This window comes from Eubalaena glacialis, chromosome X (genome assembly GCF_028564815.1).
Source record: "Eubalaena glacialis isolate mEubGla1 chromosome X, mEubGla1.1.hap2.+ XY, whole genome shotgun sequence".
NCBI classification, from domain to species: domain Eukaryota; kingdom Metazoa; phylum Chordata; class Mammalia; order Artiodactyla; family Balaenidae; genus Eubalaena; species Eubalaena glacialis.
In genome coordinates, this window is record NC_083736.1 from 123644066 (window position 1) to 123667018 (window position 22953).

At 39.7% G+C, this 22953-nt stretch overlaps 1 protein-coding gene and 1 non-coding gene across 2 annotated transcripts; both read right to left on the bottom strand.

The window, feature by feature from the left end:
• Positions 1 to 8884: 8884 nt before the first annotated feature.
• RBMX (RNA binding motif protein X-linked) lies at positions 8885 to 13915 on the bottom strand. Its single transcript, XM_061177822.1, has 9 exons — positions 13775 to 13915; positions 12410 to 12538; positions 12102 to 12208; positions 11458 to 11629; positions 10702 to 10854; positions 10329 to 10443; positions 10102 to 10227; positions 9913 to 9995; positions 8885 to 9285 (listed from the first exon to the last, which is right to left on the bottom strand). The coding sequence occupies exons 2-9, from the start codon at positions 12516 to 12518 to the stop codon at positions 8975 to 8977; spliced, it is 1176 nt and encodes a 391-aa protein (XP_061033805.1). The 5' UTR covers positions 12519 to 12538; positions 13775 to 13915; the 3' UTR covers positions 8885 to 8974.
• On the bottom strand, positions 12286 to 12357 carry LOC133082796 (small nucleolar RNA SNORD61). The gene has a single exon (XR_009699017.1). It is a non-coding gene; the product is annotated as a small nucleolar RNA SNORD61 (small nucleolar RNA).
• Positions 13916 to 22953: the final 9038 nt, after the last annotated feature.

Below are 22953 nucleotides of genomic sequence, written 5' to 3' on the forward strand. Positions count from 1 at the left end.
TCTTTATATCAAACCTTCCCTGTTCAAAGTACTGTGAAGTTTCCCTCTCCTGACTGGACCGAAATAAATACTGAATTGGCCTAGAGATCGACCCTGGAGAGTGACAACTGCAAACCCACAAAAACAGGATTTGGGGATTGGTTTGTTCATGCCTTTGGGCTTGAGGGCAGTGCTCCTTGCAAATGAGAAAAAAAAAGGATGCTAGTGATCCGTGGCCTACAAGGACAATCACAGTGAATCAAGTGCCAACTGAAGCAGTGCTTTGGAAGCTCAAGTAGCTGCTGCACCCAACCGTTATACCAGTAATGATGACCATCAAACTCTGGTGTTGGGTGGATTTTTCTGAGTTCATCTGAGTGTTGGTCCTGCAGTATCTGTAGAAATAAATCTCTCTCTGCTTAAAAATCCTGTGATAACTTCACCCGGGGCAGATTCCTTGAAAGGGAATGGTATTCTCCTTAAGATCCACCACAACCACTTCCAACTGCCATTAAACCCATAACTAGGGTCAAACCTCAGGATGCTCCAGGCGGCCAGATACACACTACTACCCAGGAAGAACAGCTTACACGCCAAACTGGGAGAGTGGATAGGCAAAACTGAGGATGGGGCTTCCCTGGTGGCGCAGTGGTTGAGAGTCTGCCTGCCAGTGAAGGGGACACGGGTTCAAGCCCTGGTCTGGGAGGATCCCGCATGCCGCGGAGCAACTAGGCCCGTGAGCCACAACTACTTAGCCTGCGCGTCTGGAGCCTGTGCTCCGCAACAAGAGAGGCCGCGATAGTGAGAGGCCCGCGCACCGCGATGAGGAGTGGCCCCCGCTTGCTGCAACTAGAGAAAGCCCTCGCACAGAAACGAAGACCCAACACAGCCATAAATAAATAAATAAATACTTAAAAAAATAAAAAGTCTATTAATTAAAAAAAAAAACTGGGGATGCACACCTTCAAATACTATGCTAGTTAGAAGCAACAGATTAGATATGTATTTGCAACATCTTCAAAACATGGTGATGAGAAGTTGTAAGAAACAGATATACAATACCATACCATTTAATTTTAAATATATGCATATAAAACACTGATATACATTCAATAAGAACACATACAAACAAAAAGGATATACATTAAATGCATTATAATGGTTGCCACTGTTGGGTACGGAGTGGGAATAAAAAAGTGAAAATAAAATGAGAAGGGTCTTGTGTGGACTAATCACAATTAACAAAAATTGAGGCGTATGACTCAGGAGAGAAAGAAGGAACACTGGCTTGTAGTAGGGACTTTCAGTCCTTGACAAGATGCTGATCTAACATAAGGTGCTGGCTCCCTCCAATTCCAGCCCTGAAGATGACACACAGAAGGAAAATTGACAGATAATGATGAAATCTCCTACTTATGCAGCATTTACCATGTACCAGGCACTCATTTAATCTTCCCAGCCAATGCTATATTATTAACCCCATTTTACAGATGAGAAAACAAGTACAAAGAGATTAAGTAACTTGCCTAAGGTCACACAGCTGGTAATGCTGGAGTTGGAATTCTAACACAGATAGTCCAAATAAAACTGAGGAATACCCAGAGACTGGAGAGAGCAAGTCTGGGATGGGGCTGGAGATCAGGGGCTAGTGGCCTAAAATGAAAGAGGGACAAGCACCACGGACAAGAGAGGCCAGAGGGGACTTCCCTGGTGGCGCAGTGGTTAGAATCTGCCTGCCAGCGCAGGGGACACAGGTTCGAGCCCTGGTCCAGGAAGATCCCACATGCCGCGGAGGAACTAAGCCCGTGCGCCACAACTACTGAGCCTGCACCCTAGAGCCTGAGAGCCACAAGTACTGAGCCCATGTGCTGCAACTCCCGAAGCCTGCGCGCCTAGAGCACATGCTCCACAAGAGAAGCCACCGCAGTGAGAAGCCTGCGCACTGCAATGAAGAGTAGCCCCTGCTCGCCGCAACTAGAGAAAGCCCGTGCGCAGCAAGGAAGACCCAACGCAGCCAAAAATAAATAAATAAATTAATTTATATAAAAAAGGATACACATTAAAGTACAGTAATGGACCTAGGTATATATGGTTCCTGCAGAGATACTGAGGTAATTCAATGCAAGAGTAGTCTTAGCAACAAAAGATGCTAGAATAAATTTAAGTCCATATATTAAGAAGTAAACTTAAACCCCTTCCTCACCATAAAAAAAATCAATTCAAAATGAATCACAGACCTAACAATTTAAAACTACCAGATTTTGTAGAAAAAAGGAAAAAAATCTTCATGACCTTGAATTCAACTGACCTATCACAGGAAGCAATAACCATAAAATGTCTGATTAGATTTCATTTGCTCATCAAGAAAAATAAGAAAAAAAAAGGCAAGACAGACTAGGAGAAAATATTCATAACTCATGACAAAGACCTTGCATCCAGAATATACTGAGAATTTTATATTTAAAAGAACTGTTGAAATGGACAAAAGACTTGTACAGTTTTTCAAAGAACGTATAAAATTGGCTATAAGAACATGAGAAACTACCCAATATGAAATAGAATGTGAGATATTAGATTAGATCCTGGAACAGAAAGAAGACACTAGTAGAAAATTTGTGAAACTTCAGTAAAGTCTAGTTTAGTTCATTGGTATCAATGCTCATCTCTTAGTTTTGACAAATACACCATGCTTACGTAAGATACTAAAGTTAGGGCAAACTGGGTGAAGGATATACATGAACTGTGTTATCTATGCAACTTTTCTGTAAAATTAAAAATCATCCCAAAATAAAGTTTTTTTTAAAAAGTGCTCAGCATCATTAGTCATCAGGAAAATGCAAATTAAAATCACAATGTGATACCACCCCACCCATCCACTAAAATGGTTAAAATGGAACAGATCAACAGCAGCAAATGTTGGAAAGCAACCAGGACTTTCATAAATTGCTATGAGGGCATAAGATGGCAGTCACTTTGAATAAAATATTTGGCAGTTTCTTAAAATTAAGCATGTATCGTCTACCCTATTACCCCATCAATTCCACTGCAAGGTATTTCTCCAGGAGAAACAAAAATATGTCTAAGACCTGCATAAGAATATTCACAGCAACATTATTCCTCATAGCCCAAAACTGGAAACAGCTCAGATGTCCATCAATAAAATGGATAAACTACACTGGAATTCTACTTTGCAACAAAAAGGAACAAACTACCAGTACAACTATATGGATGAGTCTCAAACATGCTGAAAGCTAAACACAGAAGGTACATTGCTGTAGGATTTAATTTATACAAAGTATTAAAATATGCAAAAATATCCTACACCAATAGAAACCAGGTCAATGTTGTTTCTCTAGGGGGTGGGAACTTCCTGGAGGGCAATGTTCTGTCCTGATGTGCAGGTTACCCTATAAAACTAAGTATTTTTCAAGACTAATCAAACTGAACACTTGACATCTACGCACTTCACTGTAAATATTTCAATTCAAAAAATTTAAGTGCTACTCATTATTCATTGGAGATATACAAATTTAAACCACAATGATACAATGAACCCAATAGAATGGCTAAATTATAAAACACCAAACATCGATGGGGTCCAGAGTAACCAGAACTCACATTGTTAGTGCTAATAGAACTTTGGAAAAATCGTCTGGCAATTTCTTATAAAACTTTCTTACAATCCAGCAATTTCATACCTGTTTTCATCTCTAATCATGTAGACTTGCATAAGAACATTCATTCACAGGGACTTTATTTGTAATAGCCAAGAGCTGAAAAAGCCCAGGTTTCCAGCAATAGGTAAAGCCGTACTTTGCTCATACTCATGTGCATACACAACATGGCTGAATCTCAAAAGCATTTTGCTTAATGAAAGCCTTATACAAGGACCCATATTTTTATTGCATTTATGTTCAACAACAGGCAGTTCGTCTTTCTCTCTAGGGGATAGAGGTAAGAATCGTCGAGGAAGGGCCACAAGGTATAACTTGCTGGGGTGACAGCAACATTCTCTACTTTGATAGTATGTATGCTTTTACCAAATCTCATGGTATGCTTCCAGTTGAAATTTCTTTCAAAATTTATGAACATCGAGCTTGTTACTGTTGTGAATGTTTGTTTTCAGGTTATTGACATGTGCAACTGAACAAAAACTGATGTGATGGATTTTAAGTTTTTCTGGAACAATTGGTACAGAGTTTATTTACAGAATGACAGTACTGAGGCTTTTTCTGCAACCCTAATGCTCAGCTAACACTGCTTTTCCATGTGATGAGTTCCTTCAACTGGCTATATAGCCCAATCACAATACCCCGTTTCACATGCTGATAAAGTTAATACATATATCAGGACCCACAAAATGAAGGCTGCTGGCAGTGGTCTGGCCCACCTCACAGGTAAACCTAAGTCAGCACACACTTGCAGGAAAACACCCCATCAAGGTGACCTTTAACATACACACATCACAATCCTCCAACTTGAGCTAGCTCACCTTCCCCGAGAAAACAGGACCCCACAGCCAATTATGCCTACTCTGTAAAGCTCTTGCCCCAAATGCCCTGGGAACAGTGCTTCACTGCTTGTAAGGCACTGCACTCCCAACCCATCGATTGTTCTCCCTTAAATAAAGGACAATTGTCACTAAATTAGTTTTATCAAGTGCAAACGAACATGAGTCAGATGTACATAGAACAGTAAAGATACTCATGTGCTGGTTTAATGGCATCCCCGAGGGACTTGGAAGTGGGACTCACTGCCAAATCGAATTAACCAACCTGCCTTCTCCCAGGAGCCAGCAGGAAATATCAAAAGCACTACAGTACATCTTTGGTACTTTAGCTTCTAGTTCTTTGGTGTTATTGCTCCAATTTCAGGGTAAGGATTAAATGAAATCATCCCAATTACCTTGATGCCTACCCGAAACTCCCTCTCCTAATGAAGGAAGCCTAGCCATAGGCTACCTCAGTGACTATGTTCCCTGGCAACTAACTGCAAGGGCTAACAGTGCCTGAGAACTAGGGTTTGGGGGAGGGGAACACGTGGAGATCATTATTTAAAAGCCGAAATGAATTCCTTATTATAAAAAAGAACCCAGGGCCACAAAAAAATGCATGTTAAGTTTTATTAAGGTTCAAATACAAAACATTCCAAAAAAGAGAAAAACCATTATACCTAAGTTCTATATTCAACTACCAGTTAAACAAGAAAAACATGTTATTCTGTTTCTTTTACAACCAGTATAAAGCCAGAAGAATCAAGACAGATTCTTTTTCCAACAGGAGCAGAATTAAGTCTGCTGGGTCAACGTACTATTTGCCAAACAGCTGTCTGGTCATTAAGCGTTCTTCAATTTAGTATTCATGTTTACTATGATTAATCTCTATGTTCTACACTATCTTCAAGATAACCTAAATAAAATCTCAAGAGCCAAAAGGTCCACGGAAGCATAAACACAAGTATTTAGATTACAGAATGACTGAGGAAGACAGCTATGTAAGTGCAATGGTTTTTTAAATTTGGTCAATACCCTGATGGTCTGTGATTAGAAGAGCCCATCAAAATGAGGGTTAAATTTCTTGATTATTTTCCACGATTGCAATGTTAAAACATGATAGTACTGATATTTACTAGGTAAAGATTCAGAAGGTGAGTTGGTTTCTTCTAACCCAACAACTCAAATCTGTTTCCTTTGAGAACATTAGCTTTTACACTATTGGCTCTTAGAGTCTCCAATGCAATAAATGACAAAGCTGTACTGTATCTTGATTTGTTTCTAAGATATGAAGTGGGGTGAGGGGTAAAGTAGGCTTACAAAACAACTTGAAAAAAATAGCAAAAGCCAAATGGCCCAATTTTGTTTCCAGTTTTTAAGAAGTGTGCTTTTGAGCATTTTATATGTTTCCAGTTACTTTAGTTTCCAGATATTAGTCTTCTCTTTAGTTTTAAGACTCAATCTCACTCCTGGATAAACTAACACAAAGAAATATTTTACCTGCTGAAAATCAGACACTTTACTGGATAAAGTCACCTCTTATGCCTTTCATTTTTCTAATCCGACTTTCTGACAATCAGTGGTAATTAGGAAGTTCTAAATTGCAGTTGTCCCTATGACTTTGGCTAAAGGAAATGAAAGTCAAAGCTGTAAAATCTACACGAAGAACCATGAAAACTTCCTGACTACCTCCACTTACCAATTTCTTTAATTGCTCCCCTTTCTCCATCTGGTCAATTACTTATTTTAAGTAACTGCCACTCCCTAGTTAAAAGTGCTAACCAACGTTGATGCCTTCCTTAGATCCACAGGAACCCTGGAAGGCAAAAATCTTGACTGCACCAAACCAATTCTGATGAGTACTGCTTATGCAACTGTTGTGCCTTAAGGACAATCAGCATTCTTCTGCTTCAACAACTCTGTAAAATGAAAAGCATGTTATCACATCACAAGGTATTTACTGTTTTATACTGGAAATTACTGCCCCCCTTACCTATTCTTTAAATACATTATTTTGTTGCTTTAACTGGCAACATGTACAACATTTGCTTTAAATTACAAGCTCAAAAAAGCAACCATAAAAACCTATCAGAATTCCTGTAAGCGTCACTTTGGTAATGAAGACAATAACTATGTCTTCATTTTACTAATAAAATCGTTACTCAAACTAGGGACTCAGTGGCAGCTGCACCTGTTTACCCTTCAGCCAGTCTGTACTGTGGCCAAGCAAACAATCAGGAACTGATGAAAAGGGTGTCCTTTTACAAAACACACAGGATAAAATTTGAACCTCATACAAGTTAAGTCTGCTTACACGACAAAACACTAACTGTAGAGCTCCAGCCAACAACTGCTTCTGAAAACAGTATTAGCAAGCTGTATACATTCAACAGAGCTACTAAAAGCATTGCATGACTGAGCCACTCATGGAAATATGCCTGTTTAAGATAACGTCACCCCACATTCGAACGAATAATGGGCCAGGTGTTACTCATTAGAGCACTTTTTATCCTTGTAATCCAAGCGTTAGATTATCCCATTACAGGTAACTTGCCAATATCAACATATGCAACATGGCAAAGCTGTATTTAAACCTATAAAGGTCACTGCTTTCAGAACTTACCTTAGCATTGCATTTCTCTTGCTGCCAGCTTATCTATTGTGAATCAATCAGCACTCCATGACCATCATGACCATGACCAAAATTCTCAACCTGTAAAAATTAAATAGGTAACTAGTTATCCCTCTTAAGGAAATTCTTCAAAACTTGCCTATAACTGCCCCCTTTTCCAGAAAGAAAAGGCAAGTTCAGACTTGCAGCTTAACGTATTTCATGTTCTACTATTTCTCTTAAGTGGTGGAAGCTTCACTGGCTTGGGATGGACTGGAATGGCTTAAATGGTTAAGTTGCATGGCTTATGGATCCCCATTCTGTTCCAATGGTGCACTGCCATGTTAAATCCATAAGTTGAACGGACAAAACTTATTTGAAGGAATAAGTGCAGTGTAAGGATTTTTAGTTGGAGGTCTTCAAGTTTACTATATTCAAGAGCATCTTTTTCAACTTCATGGCTGGACCTGGGTCATGCTGCCTCAGGTTTTGCTTTTTAAAGACCACTTGCAATAGATTTTCTCCATACAGTGTAGTTTCACAGAACTAAAAACAAGTCAGGCATCCAACTAAATGTCAGGTTTGCAATGGCTTACAGGGGTAAAAAGAGGGGGACCCCAAACTTAAGCCATTTCCTACATTGACTAAAAGACTAATTTGAAAAATGTTAAAACAGGAAGCATGTTTAAAGGTCTTCATCAAAAATAGATTAAAAAAAATACCCCCTCCCAAGCCCCAGATCGCTATTGGTAAACAACAGCTGTATTAAGGCCTTTAAGTGTCATACATGCTTTTAAAAAAATCCAAGTGTTGAATTTGGAGAACTTCTAATATGCTATCGAACACTTTGTTTTCCAAAAGTTTTTTTTTAATCTAGAAAGCATTTCCATTGCCATGAGGTACAGTATGTTTCACTGTACTATGAGGAAGGTAAGTGTTCAATTTCGACTTAGACGGAAAAACTAGTTTGCTTTGCTTACCATCTTTGCTGTTTCACAGGCATTTGATGCTTTAAATCTGATGTGGAATGCTGATAGATTCACTTTTTAGAAGTCATAAGCCTTTGAGAAGTTGGAGATAACTTCATTGCTTATCTATTTTCTCCTTTGCAATCAAGCTGTTCCTTAAAAGTGAGACACTACAGAGTTGCAAAAATTTGAAACAGTAAGAGCAAGCATCGTTTGCAGCTTCATGGTTGGTTTTGGCCAAACTTTTTATTTAGTATTCTGTAGTTGCTTAACACACACTTAAATGGTCTTATTGGGGAGGGGGAAAGGGGAGGTTCTTGTAGATTCCCAAGGAAATGTCAGAAAAGCAAAATATGGCCAGCATTATCCATTTGCTTTTTTGGGTTTACTGGGCGAATAGCATTTTCCTTACAATATAAGCATCTGATCTCAGGTTTTTCATACTGAGAACATTGAGATTTCAGTTTGAAGACACTCTGAAATCCTAAGAGTAGCATACCCCGACCACCCTCTAATAGCTAGCTTGTTTGTATAGGCAGGAGGATTCATCTCTCCATTTTAGATGAATAGATATTTTGTGAAAGATCTTAGAATTGCTTGCCTCATCATTTACTGGGGAAAATCTTATAGAAAGTGGCCTTTAGGGACACTTTTACTTGGAAAATTACAATACTAGTACACATGTCAAGTCTTAACACACTTAACATTTGCTTGTTGAAAGCAATGTCATAAAATCAAAGATTAAACATGTTTTACTCTTTTTCCTCACAAGAACATAAAAATTATGGAAGGGGAAACTTAACAGGAAATTTAAAAAAGGTAACACAATCTTTCCTTTTAGTAGTCCTTGGGTAGTTATGATAGAATAGGTTCCACTTTTGTTTGTTTCTTTGAACAGGGATTTTGGTCCAAAGTTGTTTGTTTTTAATATCTGCTTCTGCCTCCCCCTCTATCAGATCGGCTTCCTCCACGGCCACCACCTCTTGGTGCTCCGCGGCTTGAACTGCTGTAGGAATCTCGTGGAGGAGGGTACCCCCTTTCCATAGAAGGGGGAAGCCCTCTTTCTTGTCTGCCAACCCGATCACGACCACTTGAGTAGAGATCACTTCGGCTGCTTGAGTAACTGTCTCGACTTCCACCATATCCGTCACGTGAGCTGCTGTAATCATCATAGCGACTGCTTCCACCATAAGATGGCGGGGGCCCTCGTGTAGGTGGAGCACTACGTGAGTTACCTGCAGGGTCAATGGTCAGGTAATATGGCAACACTATAAATTGTATATATACAACATTTAAATCTGAATTTACAGAATTCTTGTATTAAACGTTTACTTTCTCAACTGGGAGGTTTTAAACTCTGCCATTGCTGGCCATTAACAGGGATTTGCTCATCTGCTGAGATACGGAAATGGATGGGTTTTAATGTTTGTTTGAAAAGACTGAAGACGGTGTGTATTTCAAGAGGATATTCCAGACAGCTTGTTATTTTATAGTAGACACTCAGCCACTTTCCAGTGATAAGTTGCAATTTTGAACTGTAGACTTTCCTTCATATTGCAATGGTAAACATTTGATCTTGTTAATAAAATTTTTAATTGTATTTTCACTGTTGGGGGAAAACACATAAGGCTGCCAATTTAAGCAAGCAAAATCCCCTCCAAAGCAAGCCAACAGCCTCAAAAAAAACTTAGAAAAAACAAAAGCCCCTCACAAGACTAGGAAAAGCCCAGCTGATTAAGTTACCCCCTTAAAAGCAAGCAAACATCCCTTTAAAAGCAAGCACCACAACAGCCTAATAAACTGGCTCATGAACCTAAAAACTCAAGCTGGTGATATTCAAAGACCCTCAACCAAAATCTTACCATAACTCTCATATGAATCTCTGTAGGAACCTCCACTTGGATGATCTGAATAGTCACGATCACGACCATAACCATCTCTATCACTAAATTAAAGAAAAAAAAATGTATTACAAGCCCCAAAACATCAATTTCTACAGCAAAAAAAATTTTTTTACACCAAGCCATGGCAGCAACAGCAAAGTCACTTACCTATAGCCTCTTGATGGATAGTCATCACGTGAACTGGAATGACCATAATCACGGTAAGTATAATCTCTTGGTGGTGGTGCATAATCTCTTGTATCACGAGAACTTGGGTAATCTCTGCTTGAATAGCTAAAGAAACAAAAGTAACTTGGTTCATATTTTTGATGAGCTCTCCCCTTCAACCTTAAATATTAATATTAGAGACAAAAACTACTATGCTTTTCTGTTACCTGTCTTTAGTAGAATATCCATCATCTCTTGGGGACAAATAAACATCTCTACGAGAGGGCAGGGGTTCCCTTCGAGGTGGACCTCCATAACTATCTCTTCCACGTGATACAGGAGCTTAAGGAAAAATGTCCATTTTAAAAATACACCCAGTGAAAAGTCAAAACGTGAATTTACATTCAGGCAATGAAAAGTAGTGATTCAACCAAATATGACAATATGGATGTAAATGAGGAAATCCTCTTTAAAATTTCTTACATACACCAATCTTTTCAATGATCTAGGTACAGTTTTAAGCATCATTTTTAGGATTCGCCTCTCAATCCTTCCTTGTGTTATGGTGATAGGATAGACTATCATAAACAGACCATTTACCTCTTCCTCCCATTCCACTGCTGCTGCGAACTGGTCCTGAAGGGGCAGATCTTTTAGGAGGAGGACCCCCACTTCGTGGCGGTGGTCCTCTTTTTACTGGAAGTGGTCCCCTGGAAGAACTCATGTTAAAATTCATGGAATAGCCACCATCGTCTACGTTAGAAGAAAAAAAGAGAAAATCATGTTAATGTAAATACTAAGAAAAATCTATAGTTTTCTTTGCTTAATCAAGAATATGACCATTTCTGTTTAGTTGGGGAATCTTGAGTTCTCACTCATACATGACTGAGCATGAGAACTGTACAGTGTATATAAAGTATACACAGAAAACTACATACAAGGAACTATACAAAGTGTATACAGTTCTATACAGTAGTCATCTATATAAGTCTGCATAGATTAGCAAAGTAGACCTGAAGGGTTCTCCTGAGGGTTCTTTTCAAATTACTTCAAAAAAATATATACACTGTTTCATTTTCATATGACCAACACCTAATACCTATCAATTTTTCTGCAAGTGTTTTTTCCTACAGAATGAATTCACCTGGATAAGGAATAGCTAATTGTTAATTATTTCAAGACATTGTAATTTAACTTAGGATGGCTTCTGTTTTAAGTCAATCACTTTGGTAGATGAACAAGTGTTCTCAACTTCAAAAGCTAGGGCCTTTAAAATACTTATTAACCAAAGCACACACTGGTGTGTTTACAGTTCCTAACTTATACACCAAGCCTAAAGTAAACCTAAGTCATTACCCATGTGCCCTCCACGTGAGGGAGGTCCCCTGGTTCCTCCACTTCCTCCTCTTCCGCCTCTAAGGCCTCTTGGAGGGCCTCTGCTTCTTGGAGGTGGAGGTGGTCCACGCCTACCACTTTCAAATGATGGTTTAGTGGCTTGTTCTACCTTGATGGCTTTTCCTTCTAAGGACTAAATAATATCAGTGGTTAATTATGGAAATTTAAAAAAAGAACTTGCAGATCCACTGTGCACTGTGACACTAGTATGTCCTTCAAAATGTTGTACCTTTCTGTTCAGCACTTAAATGCCTAGTCTTTTAAGATACTGCTTATTTGAACTAAAACCTAAGGTGGATCCACTGTACTGCTATGTCGGTAAAGTTTAAAACAATGCCAGACAATGACCAACTTATTAAAACAAATAACCAAAAAGAAAAGCCAAGGATCCCAGACGAAATATAATACAGAATATTCTAAAACTGAAAGATTCTTGTCAAGAATACACTTTACAAAATTTCGTTCTAAAATTACAAACGGCTAGGATAAGAGGGTCCTGGAAAAGTATATACTCAGTAAAATTCAAGAGCTGCCCTAGACCAGACTTGGATAACATTGTGCTATTTTACGTACTAGGAAACATGGTATTGTGCAGACAGTCTCACCTTTCCATTCATGTCTCTAGCGGCATCCTTAGCATCTGCTGGGCTTTCAAAGGTGACAAAAGCAAATCCTCTAGATTTGTTGGTTTCACGATCTTTCATCAAGAGAACTAAAAAGTAGTTTTCAGGGGGGAAAAGAGTGTTACTCTAGTTCAAACGGAAAAACAAAAGTAAATCTGTAAAAAGAAAGCTCAGAACTTCTTAGAGGACAAAGCACGTTATCATTTCATACGATCAATGCAATCAAATTCATCACAGCTTACCTTTTTTTAAAATTACAATAACCCTTCATATACTTTCAGATAACTCACCTTCCACTATTCGTCCATATTTGCCAAATACTGCTTCAAGAGCTTTCTCATTTGTTTCTGTATTGAGGCCACCGATGAAGAGCTTTCCTGGGCGATCTGCTTCAACCATTTTTTCCCTCTGGTGAAAGTCTGTTGGAAAAAAAGTGTTACCCTCCCTGGAAAAGTTTACCCAACATGTGTATTGGGGCTCATTTTTCTTGTTTACTAAAATCATCCCTTAATAGCATAATACACAGAAAGCAACTTTTTCTAAGCCTCACCAGGAAACCAACTTAACTAGTTCAGTGATAGCTGTTTACATTAAACTGGTTTAAAAAGCCAACTTAAGGGAATTTCCTGACGGTCCAGTGGTTAGGACTCTACGCTCTCACTGCCGAGGGCCCAGGCTCGATCCCTCGTCAGGGAACTAAAACCCCACAAGCCGCGCGGTGCAGCCAAAAAACAAAAGCCGACTTAACTAATGCCTTTACCCTTAATCCACTTCGGCAGTCTTAACCAAGTAACTACAACATTTCAAAAAGTGAATTTTAGCTTTAACACTAGATTTGTTGCTTTTTAAAAATTCAATGATCACATCCCAATTACCCTAATGATTTTTTTAAACTGACTCAGTCAAGGTCACAGCCCAAACGTAGGTCCGTAAGACCAAGCCCTCTCCCAAGAACTTTGCCTCCTTTCATTGGGATTCCCTAGTAAATCTAAGTACCAATTTAAAGTTTTAATCAAGTTATGACTCCCCTTCTTCACCAGCCCCTGCCCCGCTCGCTAGGTTGTTGACTTTTAAAAAGCGTCAATATCATCTCAGACGAAATAACGGAACGTGGAAGCGCGCACTGTAACACTAAGCGCTCCATGACTGCAGCGGAACCCAATTAAAACCCGTCATTAAAAACCGCGTGGAAAACACAAAATGGCGACACTTGGATTCAGCCCAGAACAACCGCCGCGGGTCAGGGGAGTAACTTTTCCCACCAGCGGAGGCTGAGAAAACTCAAAGGGCTTCCGCTCCAAGGCCGCCAATGAACAAGGACCCCGCGCGAAAGTGCACGTGCCCGCCCGGAGCGCCAGCGCCATCCCAATGCAGGTAGCGACCACGGAGGCGCAGTCCCTCCTCGTCCCGCTCAGGCCCCGACCTCCGCCACCCCCCGCCCCCAGGGGCGACAGCCAAACTTTCTGAAGAGGTACACTACGAAGTGGCACCCCAGCGTCTGTTCTCCTTCGACACTCCCAGCTTTCCCTAAATAGGTCGGCACCTCTGGGTTCTTAAAATGGCGCCCGCCACCCCCATCTCCAAGGAGATAATCCCAAGTTCTAACGTGGCAAAAGTGAACGAAAAACAGACTGTAAAGGAGAGGACTCACGTACCGGAGGGGTGACGACGGTTTCAAGCTCCTACGAGCTCGCCGACGGCGGCTTCCTAGCAGCTCAGCACGCGGGAGGGTGGTCGGTCCCGAGAAACGAAGCGAGAAGCCACTCGCACTACTGCGCAACGAGGGCGAACAAAGGAGACAGCAAACTTTATACTGCCCGGGAACGAGGCTCAAGGACCCGGATGGAGGCGGAGCTTAGAATTTAAAACGCGAAGGGTGGGGAGCGGTTCCCAGCTTCCCCATTAGCTGCCTCCGCTGTTATTCACTCTTCGCTCCTCCCCTTTTCCTGGGCCCTCAGCTCTCCAGCCGGCCCCGATTTCTAACCGTTTTCCCAACCCCCACCGGTGCTCCACAAACCCGCGTTTTTGCTTTCCGCTAAAATGGTTCACGGGCTGCATGTAATAAAGAACTGAAATTTTTTGCGTGTTCTGGTGGGCCAGGCATGGTGCTAAACTTTACACCCATTAACTCATTTAATTCTCAAAACAACGTTGATGAGGATAGAATTATGCCAGTTTTGCAGAAATGAAAAACAAAGAAGTTTAGAATTATTGTATTAAAAATACATTTTCCCCAAATATCTTTAACAAAAATTTTTAGTGAATGGGGAAAATTCTGATAAATAAGTATGAGGTGGGGGAAAAAAACTGTACTAAACAGATTATCCGTTTACATAGAACAATTACTGAGCATCTACTAAATGGCGGGCAGCCTCTGGGCTTGGCCGTGAGGGTACAACCCAGCAAAGCGAGACAAGGGCAACGCGCCTCATTGGTAAGGCTGCCAGACTTAGCAAATGAAATACAGGATGCCCAGTCAAGTTTGAATTCCAGATAACAAAGACTTTTTCAATATAAGTAGATCTCAGTATCATATAAAGTAAACTTATTCACTGTTTATCTGAAATTCAAATGTAACTGTTTTTTATCTGCCAATCCTACTCGTGGAGGGGATTACAAAAATTTCTGATTTTCTAATTTCTTTACAAACTAAAGAGGACATTTAAATACAATTAACAAATAAAACAATTGCATCTTGTGATTAGTGCCAGGGAAGACGTAAACTCGGGGCTTTGATGGACAACATTTGGGAGACCAAATTCGATTTAGCCCTCAGGGAAGGTCTATCTGAAGAGGTGACTTTGGAGATCAGATCTGAAGGAAGAAAAGAAATCCGCCACGGGAAAGCTGGGGTGGGGGTGGGAGATCCGAAGCTTTTCAGAAAAAGAAGCGCAAAGTGGAGGGAAAGAGGTTGCATGTATCAAGGGACAGAAAGGGATCCAGGGCGACCGGAATTTAAGGGGCATAAAATGAGGGAGCCAAGGTAGGCAGAACATTCGAACCCATTAAAAGATTGCAGGGGGTAAGTGTGGAAGCAGGGACACCACTGGGGCTGTGCGAACAGACCAGGAGAGAGAAGACAGTGCCTTGAATTAGGGTTCAGCAGTGGATCTGGGGAAGAAGGAACAATTGCTAGATGTATATGGCAGGTAGCATGGACAGGATTTGCTAATGAATCAGATGGGAGAGCACTGGGGTGGAATTCAAAAAACAGGGTAAGTCATTATGGATGACTAACTATCTGGTATTAATAGGTGGTGGCCATTTATCAAAATGGCTGCAAAGGAGCAAGTTTGGGAATGTGGGCGAGGGTGAAGAAATCTGATGCTCAGACCAGAGATCAGGGCTAAATTTGTCGCTTTAGAAATAGTAATAAAACTCATCAGGGTTAATGAGACCACCAAAGAAGAGAATACAATGGGGAAAAGAAAAGAAGTCTGTATTAACTACTAAAAAATACATGTGGAGAGGAAAACACTAGAAGGAAATATGCTAAAATGTTACCAGTTTATCTTGGGGGAGGGGTAGAATTTATGGACAATTGTCACTTTTCTTCTTCACAGTTACAGTTACTCTGCCATGGTGAATTATGGTATATGCCAGGCAGGTGGTAGTAAATGATGCTCAGGTCATGGGTAAAAGCTCCAAGGAGCTTTGGAACCAGCTCTGAATTATGAACATTAATGGAGGGAATAGTACTCAGTACAATAAGAATATTTGTCCTTTTTTCTTTTCCCAGCCAAATAATAACAAGTAAAGCAAAAGTCACGTCCACTTGCCTTCAGAATGAGTTATGTAAATTATTGACTCTCGCGATAGTTGGGGATTGGCCAGGTTGGCAAAAAGCACTTAAATGCTCGCCTCAGCAAACGGAGTCTGCACCCCCAGGCAGAACTAGGAGAAATCCCTCCCCCTGGGCCAGCAGGTGCTCTTTCTCTGTCTCAGATCCAGGCAAAAGGACTAGAGGGCCTCTGCCAGACTAGGGGAGAACGGGGCTGATTTCTACCACAGATGTCCTTGTCCCCCTGGGTCTCGAGGAGGAAATGTGCCTCCCAGTGGCACAGATTACTCTGGTCTTTGCAGTTCGTGCTCAGGAATGTGGGAGGTGGGGAGTGGAGTGCTCTAGACTAGGGGGCCAGCACTTCCAAGGACCAGAAGAGAAAGGGAGGGGGTGGGGAATGGCTAGTTGAGGAATCTGTAGGAGAGCATCATTATGGCTGTAGCTTAGAATCTAGAGGTGAGACACAGAGGACAAAGCAAGTACCTGGGGAGGGAGGCAGAGGGCCTACTGACCTGAGCAGAGGGCACTGGAGAGGGGAGCCTTTTTAAGAGGTGGAGGAAGATAATCAGATTTCATCTTAAAGAGATCACTGTGGCTGCAGTCCAGAGACTGTACTGGGGAAGGGAGGGGCAGGAAGCAGGGTGTTGCTGATGTAGTCCCGAGAGAGAGGGGATGTGGGCAGGCTAAGTGTGAGCAGCTCTGGCCAACAGGCAGTCGGGTAAGCAGGTCTCTCACTGCCCAAAACTAATCTCTGAATCCCATCCTTCCCCTTCATGGATCTTCTAGATTTTTCCCTTTACTTCTTTCTTTCTATTTACTCCTTTGGATTATCATTAAGTATAGTTATAATTTTCTTTTTACTCTAAGTTTTCCTTTGCCTCATTGTTTCTTTCCAGATGCCATCTCAATGACTGACCGATGGTCTGAGTCCAGTGATGTTACTTCTCCACTAGGTATCCTTGGAATATAATCAGTGCTAAATAAATGTCAGCTGAATGAATTACAAGCTCTCTTTATCCTCCATGTTACTTAGTATGAGATGGGTGCATAGTAAGTATTTAATGAATACTGGTGGCCTTGTCTTAAATCCCAATTTACCTGAAAAGGGCTCACTTTTTTTTTTTTTACCTAACAAACAAAGAACAATAAAACAAAAACACTCCATAGTTTTAAAAGCTTCAACCTGTTAAATAATTAAGAAAGAACCTTCAGTCATCAAGCTAGGGATCACTCTGAGATGAGTAAATTGAAACTCTCCTGTCAGCCTTGCATTTTTACAGAAAGGGCAGATGTAAGGTCACTCTGCAGCCAGTTATGCCTGTTTTCCAAACTACAGAAAGATATCCTGCCACATGTTCTAAAAACGTCTGTTATCTGGTATGAAGCAAGGAGGAAGGGAGGGAAGAATTGTATATGATTAAAGATTGGGAGGCTTTCCAAGCCACTGTCCAGAAGATAGCCTACTTAACTACAACAAGCAAGGAAAAAAAACTTTTTAACCAATGTACGGCTCTGATATCTATATAGCAACTGGCAGAATGAGTGAAGATATAATTCTACTGTATCTTTCTCTACGATGAAGGAGATGATGACTTTTAACCAAACTTCATAGTCCCTTAAAAGGAACTGAAGTATGACTTAAGAAACATTTCAAAATGGCTGGGAGCGGGATGGGGGTTGGGGCGGAGGATGATTGATTTTTCAATAAATTGTGTCAAGACAATTAGAAAGCTGTTTGAAGGGGAAAAAAATCCAGATTCATGCCACACTTTTTACTTCAAAATAAATTCCAGCTTAAAGGTTTAAATGTAAAATGTGAAACCACTGAAGTACTAGAGGAAAAATGGGTAGATGCTTTTATAAGCTTGTCATGAGGAACATCCATCCTTTCATTCATTTATTCATTTAACAAATATTTATTCAGTGCCTATTATGTGTCAGCACTGTTTTGGGTGTTGGGAATACATCAGTGAACAAAAAGACAAAAGTCCCTGCCTACCTGAAGCTAACATTTTAGTGAGGAGGGCTAGACAATAAACAATAAACCAAATAAATTATAAAGTGTGTTTGAAGATGAAAGATGCTAGGAAAGCAATAGAGCAGAGTAAGAGTGGGAGGGTGTCAGGAGTACAGGAATGGAAGGGTGCAAAATTAAAACGGTGGATCAGAGTTGGCCTCAACCAAGAATGTGACATTGAAGTAAAGATAAGGGAGGGAGAAAGCCAGCTGGGGGAAGAGCCATCTTGGGAAAGAGCATGCCAGGAAGACTGAAGCATACCTGCCCCATTCTAAGAACAGCAAAGAGGCCAGCGTGGCTGAAACTGAATGAGCAAAACACAAGAGTAGTAGAACCTAAGGCTGATAAGTAGCAGAGGGGCCAGATCATGGAGGGTTTTGTAGGCCATTGGTAAAGACTTTGCCTTTGTTGAGGAGGAAGAATAATTTTCCCTCTACTCTTCTAGGTTCTTGGCTAAGACCACCCCCCCCAAAAAGACATTAATAGAAGAAAAACAAACAGAAGTTTAATAACATGCATACCTCCTGTATACATGGGAGATAGCCGTGAAAACTGAGTAATTCAGGAAATGACTCAAGCCATCATTTTATTTTATTTTTAAATTGAAGTATAGTTGATGGACAATATTATATGTTACAGGTGTACAATATAGCGATTCACAAGTTTTAAAGGTTATAATCCATTTAGTTATAAAATATTGGCTATATTCCCTATGTTGTACAATATATCCTTGTAGCTTATGTTACACATAATAGTTTGTAACTCTTATCCCCTACCCCTATCTTGCCCCTTCTCCCTCAAGCCATCATTTTAAATACCATCTTCAGCTAAAAGAGACATTGTAGGAGCCGGTTATGGGAGGCTATCAAGCAAAGCACGATAAACAAGAATAGGGTTGTGATGCAGATCGAAATTATTACATTCTCCCTTGATAAGAGTTTCTAGAGATAAGACCATCCTCCTCTTCCTGGTATAGAGAGGAAGACACTTACAAATGGAGATTTCCCTTATAAATGTAAATATCTCTTACAAAAGGGTAACTTCTCGATTTTCAAAGCTTCTCCTGTGTCTGCTGTTTCTTAAAAATAGTCAGCTCAAAATAATCCTCATGCCAAAGAGGCATATTTTGACTTTGACGTGGCCAGTTCTGCTCCCCTTCACCTTTTACTGTGATTGAAATCAGGAGCCATTGTAGGGCCTTGAGCAGAGGAGGGACACATCTGTCTTACCCCAGAACAGGATCCCATTGTTGCTCTGTGCAGGATACACCGTAGGGAGTATCAACTGAAAAAAAGTACACAACCTAAAAGTTGAGAATTATGTTTTATTTGGCAGAATTTCGAGGACTTAAGCCCAGAGGACAGCTTCTCAGATCTCTCTGAGAGACAGCTCCAAAGAGGAAAAGAGGGAGCCAGGATATATAGGAGTTTTTTCAACAAAACCCAGGTAGTTGGAACATCAAAAGATTACTTTTAGTTAAAGAAAACCAGACATCCCAAGTTAATGAATTTAGCATTTTTTCTGTGTATGGGAAGATGCAAGAGTCTGGGCTCATTGAAATCCCTTTGATATGTACCTTAACTATCCAGGGCCAGTATCCTGTTCTTTCCCATTCAGGGTGCACTTTTGGGGTTGGCTAAAGATCCTGCACACGCAACTAAGACCCGGTGCAGCCACATAAATAAATAAATATTTTTTAAAAAGGTATTGTAATAATGCCTGGATGGTGGGGACAGCAGTGCCTGTGGTGGTGAGAAGTTGTCTGATCCTGCATATATTTTAAAGGTAGAACCAAAAGAACTTCCTGACACAAAACCCAGATGGCATGAATGAAAAGACTCATTCATTTACCTATAAAAGCGTTCATTCATTCTCCAACTGCTTTGGTGGCTCATTCATCTTTTTTTTTCAAACTGCAAACTAGGGAATTCCCTGGCGGACCAATGGTTAGGACTCCACGTTTCCACTGCTGAGGGTGCAGGTTCGATCCCTGGTCAGGGAACTAAGATCCCACAAGTCACGCGGTGCGGCCAAAAATAAATAAATAAATAAATAAACTGCAAACTAAATATGTTCAACAGTGGTTCTCAAAAGCCTTTGTTATTTCTCTAACTTTATTAAAATTAAAATACTAAATATATATATGAAAAAATAACAGAAAACTAGGACCTCTATCAGCTTTATTAGCTGTGATAATAGGCATTATTTGTAATTATATATTATAAATTAGAAATTACATGTAACACATAATTATAACAAAAACTTTAGTTTTGAAAAAAGTTTTATTCAAGAACTTTCTAGTCCATCTTTTTTTTTAAATTGACATGTATTCGCACATACATACACAAATAATACATATACATAACATTTTTCTGAACGATTCAAGAGTAAGTTACTTGCATAAAGCCATTCACCCCCAAATATTTCAGTGAGCATTTCCTCTAAATAATAATATTCTCTTACATTTACACAGTAGAGTTTTCAACTTCAGGAAATTTAATTTCATACAATATTTTTATCCAAGCAAACAACCATATGCCAATTTTTTAGTTGACCTAATAATTTCCTATGTAGCGTTAATTCTTTTTTTTGAATATTTGAATTTTATTTTATTTTTTTTATACAGCAGGTTCTTATTAGATATCCATTTTATACACATCAGTGTATACATGTCAATCCCAGTCTCCCAGTTCATCACACCACCACCACCACAACCCCCCGCTGCTTTCCCCCCTTGGTGTCCATACGTTTGTTCTCTATCTGTGTCTCAATTTCTGCCCTGCAAACCGGTTCATCTGTACCATTTTTCTAGGTTCCACAAATATGCATTAATATACGATATTTGTTTTTGTCTTTCTGACTTACTTCACTCTGTATGACACTCTCTAGATTCATCCACGTCTCAACAAATGACCCAATTTCGTTCCTTTTTATGGCTGAGTAATATTCCATTGTATATATGTACCACATCTTCTTTATCCATTCGTCTGTCGATGGGCATTTAGGTTGCTTCCATGACCTGGCTATTGTAAATCATGCTGCAATGAACATTGGGGCGCATGTGTCTTTTTCAATTATGCTTTTCTCTGGGTATATGCCCAGTAGTGGGATTGCTGGGTCATATGGTAATTCTATTTTTAGCTCTTTAAGGAACCTCCATGCTGTTCTCCATAGTGGCTGTATCAATTTACATTCCCACCAACAGTGCAAGAGGGTTCCCTTTTCTCCACACCCTCTCCAGCATTTGTTGTTTGTAGATTTTCTGATGATGCCCATTCTAACTGGTGTGAGGTGATATCTCATTGTAGTTTTGATTTGCATTTCTCTAATAATTAGTGATGTTGAGCAGCTTTTCATGTGCTTCTTGGCCATCTGTATGTCTTCTTTGGAGAAATGTCTATTTCAGTCTTCTGCCCATTTTTAGATTGGGTTGTTTGTTTTTTTAATATTGAGCTGCATGAGCTGTTTATATATTTTGGAGATTAATCCTTTGTCTGTTGATTCGTTTGCAAATATTATCTCCCATTCTGAAGGTTGTCTTTTCATCTTGTTTATGATTTCCTTTGCTGTGCAAAAGCTTTTAAGTTTCATTAGGTCCCATTTGTTTATTTTTGTTTTTATTTCCATTACTCTAGAAGGTGGATCAAAAAAGATCTTGCTGTGATTTACGTCAAAGAGTGTTTTTCCTATGTTTTCCTCTAAGAGTTTTATAGTGTCCGGTCTTACATTTAGGTCTTTAATCCATTTTGAGTTTATTTTTGTGTATGGTGTCAGGGAGTGTTCTAATTTCATTCTTTTACCTGTAGCTGTCCAGTTTTCCCAGCACCACTTATTGAAGAGACTGTCTTTTCCCCATTGTATATCCTTGCCTCCTTTGTCATAGATTAGTTGACCATAGGTGCATGGGTTTACCTCTGGGCTTTCGATCCTGTTCCATTGATCTATATTTCTGTTTTTGTGCCAGTACCATACTGCCTTGATGACTGTAGCTTTGTAGTATAGTCTGAAGTCAGGGAGTCTGATTCCTCCAGCTCCGTTATTTTCCCTCAAGACTGCGTTGGCTATTTGGGGTCTTTTGTGTCTCCATACAAATTTTAAGATTTTTTGTTCTAGTTCTGTGAAAAATGCCATTGGTAATTTGATAGGGATTGCATTGAATCTGTAGATTGCTTTGGGTAGTATAGTCATTTTCACAATGTTGATTCTTCCAATCCAAGAACATGGTATATCTCTCCATCTGTTGGTATCATCTTTTTTTTTTTTTTTTTGGTATCATCTTTAATTTCTTTCATCAGTGTCTTATAGTTTTCTGCATACAGGTCTTTTTTCTCCCTAGGTAGGTTTATTCCTAGGTATTTTATTCTTTTTGTTGCAATGGTAAATGGGAGTGTTTCCTTAATTTCACTTTCAGATTTTTCATCATTAGTGTATAGGAATGCAAGAGGTTTCTGTGCATTAATTTTGTATCCTGCAACTTTACCAAATTCATTGATTAGCTCTAGTAGTTTTCTGGTGGCATGTTTAGGATTCTCTATATATAGTATCATGTCATCTGCAAACAGTGACAGTTTTACTTCTTCTTTTCCAATTGTATTGCTTTTCTTTCTTTTTCTTCTCTGATTGCCATGGCTAGGACTTCCAAAACTATGTTGAATAATAGTGGTGAGAGTGGACATCCTTGTCTTGTTCCTAATCTTAGAGGAAATGCTTTCAGTTTTTCACCATTGAGAATGATGTTTGCTGTGGGTTTGTCATATATGGACTTTATTATGTTGAGGTAGGTTCCCTCTATGCCCACTTTCTGGAGAGTTTTTATCATAAATGGGTGTTGAATTTTGTCAAAAGCTTTTTCTGCATCTATTGAGATGATCATATGGTTTTTCTCCTTCAATTTGTTAATATGGTGTATCACATTGATTGATTTGTGTATATTGAAGAATCCTTGCATCCCTGGGATAAATCCCACTTGATCATGCTGTATGATCCTTTTAATCTGTTGTTGGATTCTGTTTGCTAGTATTTTGTTGAGGATTTTT